Source organism: Bos taurus, chromosome 2 (genome assembly GCF_002263795.3).
Source record: "Bos taurus isolate L1 Dominette 01449 registration number 42190680 breed Hereford chromosome 2, ARS-UCD2.0, whole genome shotgun sequence".
Taxonomy (NCBI): domain Eukaryota; kingdom Metazoa; phylum Chordata; class Mammalia; order Artiodactyla; family Bovidae; genus Bos; species Bos taurus.
This window is the reverse complement of record NC_037329.1, coordinates 56,022,093-56,039,872: the sequence shown is the minus strand read 5'-3', so window position 1 is coordinate 56,039,872 and position 17,780 is coordinate 56,022,093. Positions and strand designations below refer to the sequence as shown.

The window sequence follows — 17,780 nt, the reverse complement described above, 5'->3', positions numbered from 1 at the left end:
GTTGATATATACATGGGCTTTCCTGGTGGCTCAGATCGTAAAAGAATCTATTTGCAATGCAGAAGACCAAGGTTCGATCCCTGGGTCAGGGAGATCCCCTAGAGAAGGACATGGCAACCCACTCAAGTACTGTTGCCTGGAAAATCCCATATACAGAGAACCCTGGCTGGCTACAGTGCATAGGGTCACAAAAAGTTCAGTGTGACTGAGTGACTGAGTACACGTGCATAATTGTAGATGTAAATATAAACATGCATCTATATATACAACCACCCACAAGTATATACATACATATATTTACATACACAAAATAAGCACTTTGACTTCTAATTTATGAGAAAATTGAATCCAATATTAATTTTGAAGGTAATTATTTATGCCAAAGTGAATCTATGAAAGGCAAACTTCTTTACCCAAATCTTGGGTCCAAAGCGATGGCCCTGGGGTGTTCCATAGCTCCTGCAATGAGTGTAGTTCTTAAGGAGCCATCTAGTTTGGCCACTTCAATTTGGTCCAGATTGCTGTCTATCCAGTATATGTTGCCTGCTATCCAGTCAACAGTCAATCCTTCTGGGGTAGCCAGGCCATGTTCCACAACCACTTCAATAGCACTGACACCTACAAAAAGAGAGAAACCAACACTTGCATACATTCAAGTGACCCATTAAGCACTAAGGAAAAGGGGTCCTTATCAGCAGTATGAAGTATTTAACATTATATTAACTTTGAGAGATATAGTGTAAAAGTGTTACCTGACACAGAGAGACATTAAGTTGGCCCCAAATTTAGAATTAATGATGTTTCCCAGCAGAGATTTTCAATCTCTTAAATCCTTTCAGTGACAGCATAACAGAATTTTTAAACAACTCTGAGGCTAATAACAATGTTTAGGTTGCAAAAAAGTTATGTCATTTTTCTGATTTTTTAGGCAGAACAAGAATTTTGGAAATGAAAATGACTTGCTGGTTAAAATCAGTGTGATGTAATTCAAACATTGATCTTCAGGGAAGAATAAAAAGTCCACCTGAGGCAATCTGCATCGAGCCAGTCAGCAGCTACTCTTTTAGAGCATGACTGAAAAGATCGATGTTATGGCATTTAGGCTTAAAAATAATCCTCAAATTATATCCCCTCCAACAGATTTCTGAGCCAATATAACATTTCTGAGTTGTATTTTGACTTGTAGAATATAACATGTTTGAAAATAAAGGAAGAAGCCTGTAGTGTGGTTTAAATAAAAATAAACAATTGGGTAATACCCAGAACTATTTTTATTTATGTCCTTCATTTCTTTTGGAATTAACACTTTATAATCTATGACATTGCCAATGCTTTTGTTAGACATGTTAATAGTGCATTTTTTTAAAACAGTTAACCATGTAAAATCATGGATCTAAACCCATCATTTGAAATCGAAATCGATACTTTGTAATATAAGACACAGATTCACACATCATAATTACATTATGTTTGAACACTTCATTTTGCAAAATTGTAATGGTGATTTAAGGAGGAATTTAGATTTTGATAGAAATACCTGGCCTTTGGAATGTTATACAAATCTAAGATTTTCAAGAGAATTATGACATATATTTATCTCAAGGTCTTGCCTAGGAAAACCTAGATTGGAAAAAGAGATGCCAAATTATGGGAAAACTTGTTTAGCTCATATTAACAATCTTTGTAATAATCTATTATTTCTTTGAATGATGCTAGAAGATGAAAACCATTAAAAAAACAAAAGCTATTTTAACTCACAAAAATTATATATAGTAATTAGAAGACAGTCGTTTTCCTCTTGTAAATAAATTTCACCATTGAATATGCACCAAAATGCTCACAATTTGAAAATGCTGTGAATAGTATAGGCCTCTACCCCACTCCAACATAGTCACACATACTTCACACCCCTGGATTTCCACATATGGGGGAGAAGATAAGAAACGAAAGAGTAATCAAGCTTCCTTCTGATTACACCATATTTTTTCCTGAAATTTTCAGTTAGAAATTAATCCCACCATGAAGTCAAAATTGTAATGGAGGTACCTCCACTTTCAGAAAGCTTGCCCCGGTATATTCTGTCTTCTACAACATCTGTCCAATAAAGTAAACTTTGATTGAAGTGGAAGTCAAGTGCTATTGTGTTTCTCAATCCAGGAACAAGTAGACTATAGTCTCTTTTATGAAGATCAATCTTTCTGATCTCATGGCGAATAGAAAAGATGATGAATGCTTCAAAAGGATCTGAAAATAGATTTATGTTAACAGGCATATGGAAATATTTATATGCTTTAGTAAATAATAAAGTACTTGGGGTCAAGATCTATTTATTTAAAAGCACAATTTATTATGAATTTTCTGTCATTAGAGGAGCTATTTCTTGTAATCCAAAATTTAAAAGAATCTTGAAAAACTTAGGTTTATTTGTATTTATTAAAATGATCTATAAATGTTTTTTTGTTCCTTGAATTTTTACACACCTGCTTCTGACTTTAAAATAGAAGAATTGCTGCAATTACAAGACAGAATATGAGATTTTCTGTTTTAGTGTAGTTTAAACTGACAGCTCAAACTTTAGAAATATTGTCACAGAAATTGCTAAGTGAATAAAACTAGCTCTGTCACTTTTAGCTCATCACATGACTCTAGATTCACAAAGGAGAGAGAACCAACAAAAGACAATTTCTATGAAGATAATTACTGGGCTTATAATTAGGAAGATGGAGGCTTTCTAGAAAACCCAAGAAAATCATATATATAACTTTTCCCTCACTAGTTTTTTAATCCTGGACCAGACCTGGAAGAAAGAGAAGAAGCTTTGAAAACAGACATGAGATTAAAGTTTTATATTTTTTTACATAAAAAAGAATGTTTTAATACTCAAAAGTTACTAAAATTACCATTTTGAAAAGTATCAAGTCCTCTACTATTGGACATACTGTGTGTTAGACATGAATTCTGCTTTATGAATATACATTTTGAGGGAGGGACCCAGGCTCAGTAAGATTTCTCCTGTTTCCATGTTACTGTCAACCTTTTATGCTTTTTTTTAGGGAACCTTTTTACTATCCCAAGTCCATACATGTTTGTGAACGTGAGCTATTATAATCACTCCTAGCCACAATGGTTGGCCTAAGAGGTGGATATAAGATCTAAGTCAGGGAGATGGGTTTTTAAACTTCCAGAGAAGTTTTCAAGTTGAGGAGAAAGAGTTTCTTTAGTATTGCCCGTTCATGTCCTTGTACTTTAAGTCTACTTGCAGTACTGTAGGAGAAGAGAAAAAAAGCCTCAGAAATGGAAACTGATGACCAGGAGAAAGGCCATATCCTAAGGACATTCAAACCCATAGTTCCAGTTTTCCCTAAGCCCACCTCCTTTCTTCAAATCACCTGGGCAAACACACTTAACTCTATTGCACTTCATTTGAACTGGATTTTTGTCAACTGTAACCAGGTATACTGTTCTTATTATGCATGTGTTAGTTGCTCAGTCATGTCCAACTCTTTGCGAGCCCATGGACTGTAGCAAGCCAGGCTCCTCTGTCAAAGGGGTTTCCCAGACAAGAATATTTGAGTGGATTGCCATTTCCTTCTCCAGGGGATCTCCAAACCCTGGGATCGAACCTGGGTCTCCCACCCAGCAGGCAGATTCTTTACCATCTGAGTCACCTGGGAAGTCACTTTGGCTTCTTTTTAATCTCATTTCCTCAGACATGTCTTCCCTGATCAGTTACCTAATAAAATCACATCTTCATTATTCTATTTCACTATAGCCTGTTTATTCTCTTTAGAGTACAATTTAAAATCAGTATTTCCCTGTTTGCTATTGCCCTTACTCACTGGATTATAAACTCTCTTAAAAAAGGATCTTGTCAGTCTCACTCATTATGCTGTCCCTGACATCTAGTATCAGATAAGATATAATACACACCAGGTCTCAGACTAGAAGGTGAGGGCCACCCTTCATGTAGGAGAGTCACTGGCGATTTTTTTCACTGGAGATGAATCTACTTTAGGGAGCTCTGCACAGCACATTAAAAATATGTGTTTGGGTGATTAAATGCGGAGAGACATGAATTTATCTTAAGAGACTATCTGACAGCGAGCATGGGAGAGAACTGCCACAATCAGCAGAACCTAATCTGCTGATCACAATCAGCCTACCTGACCTGACGCTGATCATACAGTATAAGCAAGACCAGCCAAGACCATAAGAACAGTCCACAAGTCCTGAAAACTTGTGAGCAAAAGTTATGTATTTGATTATGATCACAGAAGTATTATGGTTATTTATTGCACAGTATTGTGAGGTTTATTGTACAACATTACCATGATAATATCTAAATGATACAAGATAACAAAAGTGCAAAATAATTAGTTCCAGATAGGTCCCAATAGAACAAATACTCATAAAATTTAAAATCTAGAATTTAGTATTTTTAAAATTTTAAAAAAATGGTTGTTTTGTATCAATAAACCTTGCTTGATAACCTGCTTTGGCTATGAAACAAGTGTTAGCCTAGAAACATTCTTTATCTCTTCAAGAATTAAATTTCCGTACCTGTAAAATGAGTACACAATAATCACCTTTCAATATAACTTAAACTGCTGCTATCAGAATCCAATTAGATGAAGTATGGAAATTAGCTCAGTTGGCAAATAATCTGCCTGCAATGCAAGAGACCCTGGTTTGATTCCTGAGTCGAGAAGATCCACTGGAGAAGGCATAGGCTACCTGCTCCAGTATTCTTGGGCTTCCTTTGTGGCTCAGCTGGTAAAGAATCTGTCTGCAATGCAGGAGACCTGGGTTCAATCCCTGGGTTGGGAAGATCCCGTGAAGAAGGAAAAGACTACCTACTCCAATATTCTGGCCTGGAGAATTCCATGGACTGCATAATCCATGGGGTTGCAGAGTCGGACACGACTGAGCGACTTTCACTTCACTTCATGCAAGTTTGCTTTATAAGTGGACAATCATCACAGTAAATACAAATGTAGGCAAACTGTGATGTAGTCAAAAGTAATAAACTTGGAGTCAGAAGCTGATGGTTTAAGACAGAGTTCTGTTGTTAACAAGCTGTATAAATATGAGAAATTTACTAAGACTCACGGATCCTCAATAGTTTTTGAAAAAAAATGTAAAGTATATAACATACTGAGTTATCAGGATAATTGAGGATTAAAAGTGTAAATATTTAATATCTTAATAAGTATTTAATAATTACTATGATTAATTACTATTATTAAGTTTTAGAGATCAAAGAAATAAGCAAAACAGATACTGAGTAAGAGAAAAGGCAGGGTGATAACACTTTAAAAACAGTCAGATATTTCCTAGCACATGCTGAAGCTAGGGGCATTACAACTCTGAAGAGCCTTTCCTTCCTGTGGTTTATAGTCTTAGTTAAGCAGTAAATTATAGTGCAGCAACTACTTGTGAGAGAAGTTTACATTGAATACTGTTAAAGGACATGCAGTTTTTAAATCACAGAATGGCTGCTTCAACAAAGTATCTACTTTTGTTTTTTATACATAAATACATGTGTGTAATCTAATCATAATCTAAAATCTAGCATCATGTTTAAAGGAGAATCTCTGAAAGCAATCCCACTAAAGTGAGGTAAAAGATCAGGATGTCCACTAATGTTTCATCTTTCTGAAAGTTTTAAATGATGTAGACAAGTGAGAACATGTGTATATGTTCAGTAGCGCAGTCACGTCTGACTCTTTGCAACCCTATGTACTGTAGCTGGCCAGATTCCTCTGTCCATGGGATTTTCCTGGCAAGAATACTAGAGTGAATTTCCATTTCCTCCTCCAAAGGGATCTTCCTGACCCAGGGATCAAACTGTCATCTCCTGCATCTCCTGAATTGCAGGCAGATTCTTTACTTCTGAGCCACCAGGAAGCCCCAGGCAAGAAAAAGAAGCAGCAAAAAGTTGAAAGGAGGTGCTAAAAATAAACTACTATTTACAAGTTAAAAAAAATGATACTTGGAAAATTTAGGATAATCAACTGACAAAACTACAACAGAAGAGAAAGAGAATTCAGTAATAAAGGTTCGGGACAAAATTTTTGAAAAAATCACTAGCCTTCCTAAAAATTATAGCAGCTAACCTAAATTACCCTGATAGATCAGTTGGTAGAATCCACCTGCAATGCAGGAGACCCCGGTTTGATCCGTGAGTCGATAAGATCCCTTGGAGAAGGGATATGCTACCCAATCCAGTATTCTTGTGCTTCCCTTGTGGCTCAGCTGGTAAAGAATCCACTTGCAATGTGGGAGACCTGGGTTCAATCCCTGGGTTGGGAAGATCCCCTGGAGAAGGGAAAGGCTACCCACTCCAGTATTCTGGCCTGGAGAATTCCATGGACTGTGTAGTCCGTGGGTTTGCAAAGAGTCGGACATGACTGAGCGACTTTCACTTTCACTTTCAAGCCAAATTTAAAAAAAAAACAAAATGAAAAAACAAATGCACATTAGCAACAATAAAAAAAGTAAAAAAAAATAAAATACAAACTTGGGAATAAAAATATTAAGAAATATTTAGAGTACATAAAGACATTTAATGACTTTAAAACAGGAATCGTATATAGCTTTATCAGATAGAGACAAACAAACAATTCCCCAAAGATTTTGCATCTGCATGAATTAATTCATAAATTTACTATAATACTGCTTATTCAACTTATATGCAAAGTATATCATGTGAAATGCTGGGCTGGATGACTCACAAGCTGGAATCAAGATTGTAGGAGAAATATCAATAATCAGATATGCAGATGATACCACCCTAGTGGCAGAAAGTGAAGAGGAACTAAAGAGCCTTTTGATGAAGGTGAACCAGGAGAGTGAAAAAGCTGGCTTAAAACTCAACATTCAAAAAAATTAGATCAAGGCATTGGGCCCCATCACTTCATGGCAAATAGATGGGGAAACAATGGAAACAGTGACAGACTTTAATTTCTTGAGCTCCAAAATCACCACAGATGGTGACTGCAGCCATGAAATTAAAAGACACCCGCTCCTTTGAAGAAAAGCAATGACTAACCTAGACAGTGTATTAAAAAGCAGAAGCATCACTTTGTTAATAAAGGTCGTATAGTCAAAGCTATGTTTTTGCCAGTAGTCATGTATGGATGTGAGAGTTGGACAATTAAAAAAAGGTGGAGCACTGAAGAATTGATGTCTTCAAACTGTGGTGCTGGAGAAGACGCTTGAGAGTCCTTTGGACAGCAAGGAGATTAAACCAAGTCAATCCTGAAGGAAATCAACCCTGAATATTCATTGGAAGTACTGATACTGAAGCTCTAATACTTTGACCACCTGATGTGAAGAGTCGACTCATTGGAAACGACCCTGATGCTGGGCAAGATTGAGGGCTAGAGAAGAAGAGGGTGGCAGAGGATGAGATGGTTAGATAGCATCACTGACTCAATGGACACGAGTTTGAGCAAACACTGGGAGATAGTGAAGGATAGGGAAGCCTGGTGTGCTGCAGTCCATGGGGTCCCAAAGAGTTGGACATGATAGTGAAGGAATAACAACAAATGATGCAACAAAATTAAAAATTTCATTCTTTGAAATGATACTAGATAATTCTAAAGATTATTTTCAAAATTGGGCTTCAACAGGAAACTGCATCCTGTTAATTCAAGGGAAATATATAAAAGTGAATAAGTCCAACAGGCATTAAAAAATATTATTATTTTAATATAAGATACTTTGGCAATGACCCATAACTGATGAGAAGGCATAGAAATATGATAGCTTTGGGGTCAATAATAGGGAAAATGGGGTCACAGAGAGTCTGACACTACTGAACAACTGGAGTGAACTAGGAAAAAATTACATTGGAAAATTTTCTGACTTAAAAAATAATTCCCAAGTGACTTAACATATTTAAAATGATAAATAAAAGTATAAAAAATAGAAGTAAATATAGAAGCATTATTTTTAGTATGCTAGAATGGGAAAAGTCTTTCTGAGCATAATGCAAATCACATACGACCTAAAGAAGGATGTTTAATGTATATTGAAGAAATTGTAGGAGAAAAACAGTGAAAAAAGTCAAAAGACAAACAGCAAACTAGGCAAAATATCTACATTATAATAAAGGCTAAATTATTTAAAATATATGAGCTCCTACATATTGACAATAGAAAATATTCATATGAATAAGGCATAAAGGACATTAAAAAGAAAATTCATAGAAGGAAAATATAAACAAGGTCAAAATATTAAAAAATATTCAATACTCTCATAAAATGATAAATGGATTTTAAAACTGAAAAGTTTTGATTAGATACTGTACTGGTTAAAGTATAGACAAAAGGCCATCTGATATACTGATAATGGAAGTATAAGCCCTAAACAGTGCTACTGGGCAATATTCATCAAAAGTTTAAGCATATTTTCACCCCTTGATAATTAAATCCATTTATAAAAATAGAATTATACATATAAACATTTGTAGATGAGGACGGAAATCCTTTGCAATATCATTTATGGTAGCAAATGATTAGGCAACATAAATGTTCACCAATAGATGGCTGGATAAATAATCTATGATCTAGTCACAAAGTATAATAGTATAAGGTCATATCAATGAATATGATTAATATGCATATGCTAATATGCAATAGTTTCTAATATTTTGTAAGTGGAAAATGGTAAGATGTGAATCAGATATGCATCAGATACTACCATTTGAGTTAAAAAATAAAAAAAAAATTTATAGACCTATATGTAGATAAATCACAGAATACATTATGAAAGATTAATGAAGTAATGTTGTTACTTCTGCCACAGGAAGGATGATGAGCTCAGAGTAGGAAGAAAACTATTTCTTATCTAATTCTGCACAGATTCAATTTTTGGCATTGGGATATATTTCCTATTAAAACTATTTTATGAATGAAAATTTTAACTAGTAATAGAAGGAATTGTTATATCCAGCCAGCTTCTAAGAAATATTCATAAATGAAACAAGAATTGTTTGGGTATGACATATATGCTTTTCCCCTCAGGAGAACTCATATTTAAGATAGCATTTACTGTTCTTGGGCTTCCCTAGTAGCTCAGCTGGTAAAGAATCTATGTGCAATGCAGGAAACCCTGGTTTGATTCCTGGGTCAGGCAGATCCTCTGGAGAAGGGATAAGGTACCAACTCCAGTATTCTTCGTCTTCCCTGGTGGCTCAGACGGTAAAGAATCCACCTGCAATGTGGAAGATCTGGGTTTGATCCCTGGGTTGGGAATATCCCCTAGAGGAGGGCATGGCAACCTACTCTAGTATTCTTGCCTGGAGAATACCCATGGACAGAGGAGCCTGGCAGTCTACAGTCCATGGGGTCACAAAGAGTTGGACACAATTTAGCGACTAAGCACACACAAATAGGGAATTAAAAAATAGAAATATTATGACATCAAATGTGTAGATTAAAAAGCATGAGCTATTAAAAATTAATGAGATAAGAATAATTCCAAAATGATGGAGTAAGGACTTCTAAAAGTCCTCTCCTCCATTAGAAACAATAAAAATACTAGCAAAATGGTCATTTTTTCCTAAACTCTAGAAATTAACCAAAGTCTAGTAATAACCAGTGTCATTAAGAAAAAAATGCTGAATATCAGTAAGAACAGCAAACTTTGTGGCATTTTAATAAGCACCAATCCCAATTACTCAGTCATTAAAAAGAATGAAATGAATGCCATTTGCAGGAACTTGAATGGGCCTAGGGAGTATCATACTAAGTGAAGTAAATAAGACAGAGAAAGACAATTATCATGTGATAATTGTCTACATGAGTTTGGGTAAACTCCGGAAGTTGGTGATGGACAGGGAGGCCTGGTGTGCCGCCGTTCATGGAGTTGCAAAGAGTTGGACACGACTGAGTGACCGAACTGAACCTGTACTGATAATCTACATGTAAAATATTAAAAAAAAATATTCAAATAAAATTATTTATAAAGCAGAAACAGACTCATAGAGAATGAACTTATGGTTACCAGCAGGGAAGGGTGGCTGGGAGGGATAGATTGGGAGTTTAGGATTGATATGTACATCAGTTCAGTTCAGTTCAGTCGCATACTACTATATTTAAAATAGATAACCAAGGACCTATTCCATTTTTATGTAATGTCCAGAATAGGCAAATCTACAGAGACAGAAAATAAACTAGTGGTTGCCAGAGTCACGTGTAGGGGTTTATGGGGAGTGATTTCTAATGTCTAATGGGGTTTGTTGAGGGCGACTAAAATACTCTAAAATTAGACAGGGTAATCCCAGGAACGGCGGAGCCTGGTGGCCTGCCGTCTATGGGGTCGCACAGAGTCGGACACGACTGAAGCGACTTAGCAGCAGCAGCAGCAACAGTTGTATTACTCTCTAAATACACTATAGAGCACTGAATTGTGTATCTCAATTTATCTGTCATAAGAAAAAAGAAATATGGTAATAAGTGTGGAAATTTATAAAAAGTAAAGAACTGTACATATATACTATTTTTAGTCCACTGTTAACTAAAAATCATGTATTTTTACCTCATTTGATTACTCTGTATAACTAAACTCAACTCTGAAAATTTTTCTATCTACATAAGGAAAGAATATAGCATTCTGAGAGTTTAATGCTTTTCTTCTTTGTATATTTACGCTAGTTGACTAGCATATTCAAACACACAAAAAATAACATTTCAACTCAATAATTCAGAAAATATAAAAAGAATTAACTCACAGGAACTAGGAAGAATGTAATCAATAAAACTATAGAAATTGATAAAATAGAGAAAAACAGATGATCAAAAAATACTTCTTTGGATTTGTTGTTACTATTTCCTCTTTGAGAGAATAATGAAATCTGAAATAAATAACCCAGTGTGCCATTTTACATACTACTGGGAAATTATAAAGACTAGTTTTAAAAATTATAGGTCTCACAATGGTCTTTTCTTTAATGAAAACAAACAAAAACTCTATATAAAACATTTAACAATAAAACACAATTAATAAATTTTAGGTGATTCAGTTTTGATGTAGATATATAAAATTCTTTTGAGGCAAACTTGATTTGAAATGAGTATCAACAAATGGTGAAACAGTCATCATTTTTACAGTCTTCTAACAATTTTTTTCCAGTATACTAGCTCCTGTCTAGTAACTGACTGAATTTAACAGCTCAGGCCAGTACATCACACTCTACAAAGAAGTGGCTTGGAATTTTTCTACTTTAGCATATTATGTGATTATATACACACCAAAAAAATAAGGTTACAGTTTATATTTTATAGTAATTAATTTCATGTTTATAAACATATTACATCAGAAGTAGCTTTTTAAAAATGTTCAAAATATTGTAATTTTCTATCTGTAATTCTCTTTTCTTGGATTTTCTTTTATTTCCATTTCAGGTTTGCACAATAATTTTTACAAAATAGAATATGAAAGCAATAGATGACTTGTCTAAGGAAAAGAGTCCCTCTATAGTCCTCTTAGGCTAAATTGTGATTATAACTCTACAGCTAGCAATTCTATATGAATAGCTCCTAATTCTTTTCCATATATATAATATTAAACACAAAATGATATTATAGTTTTAGTGTTTTCTCTCCTATTCAGAATTTTTACTGTCTTCTCTGCTCTCATATATAAGAATTTATTTGGATTTCTCTCTTCCCATATCAGATACATTTCTTTTACACAGTAGAGATTCACTAAGTAATAAATGGTTTATCATTTCTCTAGCTCAATATATATTACTGCTACCTTTTTTCCATTAATTCAGCCCTAGCTATGCTAGGAAGGAATGATAGTCCGGCATTACTGAAGTGTGATATATATGAAGGCAGAGGATAGAATCTATAGAATGAAGGGTAGAATAGACTTTTAAGTGGCAAGAATCTGCATTTGATGTCTGTTTGTACATATGAAAGAGAAAGTCAGAGACCAAGAGAGAGGGAGAGCATGAGCGCAGGGCTCCCCTGCGCTAGTGGTCTAGTGGTTGAGAATCTGCCTGCCAATGCAGGGGACATGGGTTTGATCCCTGCTCCAGGAAGATTCCACATGCAGCAGAACAACTAAGCCTGTACATCACAACTACTGAGCCTGTGCTCTAGAGTCTGGGAGCCACAACTTCTGAAGCCTGCACACCTTAGAACTTGTGCTCCACAACAAGATAAGCTACAGTGATGAGAAGCCCATGCACCACACCTAGAGAGTAGGCTCTGCTCTCTACAACTAGAGAAAGCCCATGCTCAGCAATGAAGATTGAGCACAGCCAAAAATAAAGAAATCTTAAAAAAAAAAAAAAATTGTGTAAACCATTAAAAACAAAATAGCTTGACCATAGATGCACTAGGGTGAGGGATTGTACGACATGGCCCAGGGCCTCTTGCTTGGTCTCATTTAATAAATATTTGTGATTACATAAGTAAATGAATGAATGATTATCAGAATCAATGAATAAATAGCTAGCCCAGAAGACACTGAGTATGGAGGTGATAAAAATTGTTACTGAAAGAAGAAAAGAAATGGAGTAAAGAAAAAAGTGAATGAGAAAGGAGAACGATAAAGTGGAATTGGTTAACAAAGGTCAGTGTGAATGAAATTAATAGATGGATAACTGAATGGAGATGTTTGAAATGTCTAAAGTTCAGAACAGATGGCTAATTTCTCTGAATCAATAAGGGAAGGCAATAATCTTAACAGGGTAATAACCAAAGTAAATGAAGAGATGCAAAAGACTAACAGGTATATAGAGAAATGCCCAAATTCATATATAAATAATAAGAAAAAATACCAACTAAAGCAATGAAAAATATCATTATACTCCTAACTCCTATATATTGGGGGAAAATATTAGAATGTTTGATAATTTTGAGCTGGCAAGGATGTGGGAACTTTGGACATGTATTGTTGGTGTAGATGTAGTCTGTTCAGTCACTCTGAAGAATAACTGTTTCTACTTATTCATAGTAAATATAAGTACATCCCATGAATTGGGTATTTTAGTCTTGAAAATCTTCAAGCAGATTTATAAAAATATAGATAAATCTATGCTTATGGCAGTGGTATTTGTGTAAAGATCGGGGATGATTTGAGTGGACCTATATGATAGAATGGATAAACAGAAACTGGTACTACATGTCACATGATTATACACAGTGGTTAAAACCAACATACCAATTGTACTCAGTACAAATGGTAAAAACATAGTAAAAATATATTGGTATTTTAAGTAATAAAGGGCATTTTTGTATTCAATTAGCATTTACTACACAATTTTCATATATTTCAAAAGAAGTATAAAATAATTTGATTTAATCTCTATTTTGAAAAAAAAAGTTTAGGTGTAAGTAATAGAAATAAGCTTATAAAACAGACTATTCAAAGACATCATGGGAATTTGAGGGCACATTGTAAATAGAGATGAACTGAATCTTCAGAACAGCTTGTAAAAGTTCCTGGAGTCATGAATAATGAAGTTCAAAAGCTCTTCTCTAGCATCTCTTTACCACAGGCTCTGAGTAAATGAAGTAATCTTAAATCACTACAGATGGTGACTGCAGCCATGAAATTAAAAGACACTTACTCCTTGGAAGGAAAGTTATGACCAACCTAGATAGCATATTCAAAAGCAGAGATATTATTTTGCCAACAAAGGTTCGTCTAGTCAAGGCTATGGTTTTTCCTGTGGTCATGTATGGATGTGAGAGTTGGACTGTGAAGAAGGCTGAGCACCGAAAAATTGATGCTTTTGAACTGTGGTGTTGGAAAAGACTCTTGAGAGTCCCTTGGACTGCAAGGAGATCCAACCGGTCCATTCTGAAGGAGATCAGCCCTGGGATTTCTTTGGAAGGAATGATGCTAAAGCTGAAACTCCAGTATTTTGGCCACCTCATGTGAAGAGTTGACTCATTGGAAAAGACTCTGATGCTGGGAGGGATTGGGGGCAGGAGGAGAAAGGGATGACAGAGGATGAGATGGCTGGATGGCATCACTGACTCAATGGACGTGAATCTCAGTGAACTCCAGGAGTTGGTGATGGACAGGGAGGCCTGGTGTGCTGCGATTCATGGGGTCCCAAAGAGTCGGACATGACTGAGTGACTGATCTGATCTGATCTGGTCTTAGTTTCAATAGTTACACATATTTTATTACCTACCTACAAATAAATTACTTACAACATTTTAGATACTTGATAAATGGAAGCTATGAACAATGTTATAATTAATTTCTGGAAATGATTCATATGGATTTGTGGATTAACATATGTACACTACTATATATAATATAAAATAGACAAACAATAAGGGCCTACTGTATAGCACAGGGAACTATACTCAATATTTTCTAATAACTTACAAGGGAAAATAATATGAAAAATAATATAGATAAAACTTAACCACTTTTTTGTTCACCTGAAACTAATACATTGTAAATCAACTATACTTGCATAGAAAAATAATTAAAAAGCAAAAAAAAAAAAAAAAAAAAACAGAAGGAAAGAAAGAAAGAAATGATTTACAGAGGAGAGAGATGTGAATCGAGTATTGGATTCAATAGAGTATAAGATTTTCAGAGAGAATGCAGAAGATATTATCATACTTGACAGTCACAGGTGACAATGAGCAGTGTACATGAAGAAGATAGCAAAATGAAGTGATATAAATTAAAGTACCTCATACATTCTTGGCCATTATGCATTTGCTATCATTAATAGTGATGAAATGGGAAATAATGTGCATGGAGTGAAAACCCACAGTGGAGAAAAACGACACATCAGATTGAAGAGATTAAATGAACAAAAATGAAGAAAGTCCTGAATGGCAGGCTAGAGGATTTGAGGTTCTTTTCATAATAAAGACTTATTTTAAAATCACAGATGTAGACTGACAGGCATAAATCTCACTTTATTAAGATAAAGGAATGGATGGCCAGATTATAAATGTCCTCCCTGCACACCACCCCCCACAACCCCACCATCAAATTCATTCTCCTGATCTCTTCACCTTTAATTTCCATAGTTCTCCAAGATAGACCATCGACTTATAAACATCATTTTATTCTTTACTATGTTCTTATTCACACTAAGTTCTTTCCATTAACTCTCATCTTCCAGATTAGATTACCCTTTCCCTTTACAATAAAAATGCCATATTTCTTCAACTTTTTATTTTGCTTCTCACAAGTTGTAGAACAGTTCAGTTCGGTCATGTCCGACTCTCTGCAACCCCATGGATGACAGCACGCCACGCCTCCCTGTCCATCACCAACTACTGGAGTTTAAAACAGGAGGATGACAAAAATTAGGCAAGAGTGAGTATCGCCATCATCAAGACAATATGTATAACTCCATGCTGCAGTACAGATGCTTTTTTTCTAGAATTAAAGTTTGGGTGCAAAAAATATTGGCTGCAAATAAATATGTGGGTGCAAAAAAAAAAAAAAACCCAAGTTATAAATGGAGCTCCAAATCAACTATAACTCAATAAAAATATAAAATAAATGGAACTCTGAAAAAAAATTCAATAAATGGAGCTCCAAATCAACTATAACTCAATAAAACATATAAAATAAAATGTACCTTCAAAAATAACTGTAGAAAGTTTGTGATGGACACAGTGTACTAATAGGTGGTTACTATGTTTTTACATTTTTATTTATAGCCAAGATCTCTTTTTTTAAAAAAAGATATAAATTTTAAAATAGAATTTTAAAACTATTTTAGAAAATGTGATTAAAAACAAAGAAACGTATTGGTGGGTGAATCTTACCTAATCATGCCTAGAGAAAATAAAAGAGGAATGCTACTATGTTCTTTCTGATGTTATTAGAAACATGCTGATAATTTGTAAGTAGCCTACCTGCAAAATGGCAAAGAAACCAGAGATAGAAAAGAAATGCAGTTAGTAGAAGTATTCTGGGTTATTATAAGTAAAAATAAAATACTTAGGAGAAACTAAATACTTAGGAGAAAGTGATTAACAAATTATGTACTGAAGAGGGAACATATAAGGAGCTGACAAAATAAAGTATCCAAATGCCTAAAAGAAGTGAGGTTTACAGGCATATTAAATAAAAAATAACAATCATAAATAAGTCTTTTGAAAATCATATTATAGTTAACTAATAAAATGTTAAAAGTGCACCTAGAAAAAAATAGAGTAATGGACTCAGCAATTCAGCCAAGGACAGAGTGCAAAATTTTAGGAAGGAATTATTAGGAAAGAAAAGAGAAAATCATGAGACAACTACAGAGGAATTTTCAAGAGGAAAATAAATGAGTGAGTCATGTTTCTAATTTGAGACATAAAGAGTATTATTATTTTATTTTTAAAATGTCAAGAAGATTAATCACAGATATTGCATTCAATAAAGAGAACACATTTTTAAAAGAAGCACTCAGCTTAGAAATGATGGAAAAAAGGAACAAAAGAGAGCAAGAAAAAAGAAATTTTACTTTTAAAGCCCAAAGTTAATAGTCAATTCATTTTATTGAGCTATGAATTTGCTGTAGGTTTTTCAAAAAGAATTGATGTGAAAAAAAGACAGAATCAATTTCTTTTTTATATGAAAATTGGTTAAATAAAAAATAAATTTTAATGCCTAACAAAACCTTTATTATCTGCAGCAATATAAATGATGACAATGGTATTTAGTATACTGTATATTAGGAAAGTGCTAAATTATTAGCAGGAAAAAGTTTCCATACTAATTTTATTTATTTTATTATTTTTAAATTAATTTATTTATTTTAATTGGAGGCTAATTACTTTACAATATTGTAATAGTTTTTGCCAAACATCAACATGAATCAGCCACGGGCACACGTGTGTTCCCCATCCAGAACCCCCCTCCCACCTCCCTCCCCATCCCATCCCCCAGGGTCATCCCAGTGCACCAGCTCTGAGCACCCTGTCTCATGCATTGAACCTGGACTGGCGATCTGCTTCACATATGATAATATACATGTTTTAATGCTACCCTCTCAAATCATCCCACAGATCATTTAGATCATTTAGATGATCTCAAATCATCTAAATTCCATATATATGTGTTAGTATATTGTATTGGTGTTTTTCTTTGTGACTTACTTCACTCTGTATCCCATCAGAGTCCTCCCACAGAGAAGACGGGAGAAGGACTTCCCCACAGAGTACAAAAGACTGTTCTATACACCTGTGTCTCTTTTGCTGTCTTGCATATAGGGCCATCATTACCATCTTTCTAAATTCCATATATATGTGTTAGTATATTGTATTGGTGTTTTTCTTTGTGACTTACTTCACTCTGTATAATAGGCTCCAGTTTCATCCACCTCATTAGAACTGATTCAAATGCATTCTTTCTAATGGCTGAGTAATATTCCATTGTGTACATGTACCACAGCTTTCTTATCCATTCGTCTGACGATGGACATCTAGGTTGCTTCCATGTCCTGGCTATTATAAACAGTGCTGCAATGAATATTGGGGTACCCGTGTCTCTTTCAATTCTGGTTTCCTCGGTTGTATGCCCAGCAGTGGGATTGCTGGGTCAAATGGCAGTTCTATTTCCAGTTTTTTAAGGAGTCTCCACACTGTTCTCCATAGTGTCTGTACTAGTTTGCATTCCCACCAACAGTGTAAGAGGGTTCCTTTTTCTCCTCACCTTCTCCAGCTTTTTATTGTTTGTAGACTTTTTGATAGCAGCCATTTTGACTGGCATGAGATGGTACCTCATTGTGGTTTTAATTTGCCTTTCTCCGATAATGAGTGATATTGAGCATCTTTTCATGT

General features: G+C 34.7%; 1 protein-coding gene across 1 annotated transcript in view; it reads right to left on the bottom strand.

Annotated features, from left to right (window-relative positions):
* Window positions 1-409: 409 nt before the first annotated feature.
* Window positions 410-17,780, bottom strand: part of LOC132342825 (low-density lipoprotein receptor-related protein 4-like) — an 87,429-nt gene continuing 70,058 nt past the window's right edge. Inside the window, exons 4-6 of the mRNA XM_059877469.1 lie at window positions 4,164-4,236; window positions 2,047-2,244; window positions 410-618 (exon numbers count right to left, since the gene is read on the bottom strand). Coding sequence (XP_059733452.1) covers window positions 410-618; window positions 2,047-2,244; window positions 4,164-4,236 — 480 coding nt within the window. The remainder of the gene's footprint in view (window positions 619-2,046; window positions 2,245-4,163; window positions 4,237-17,780) is intronic.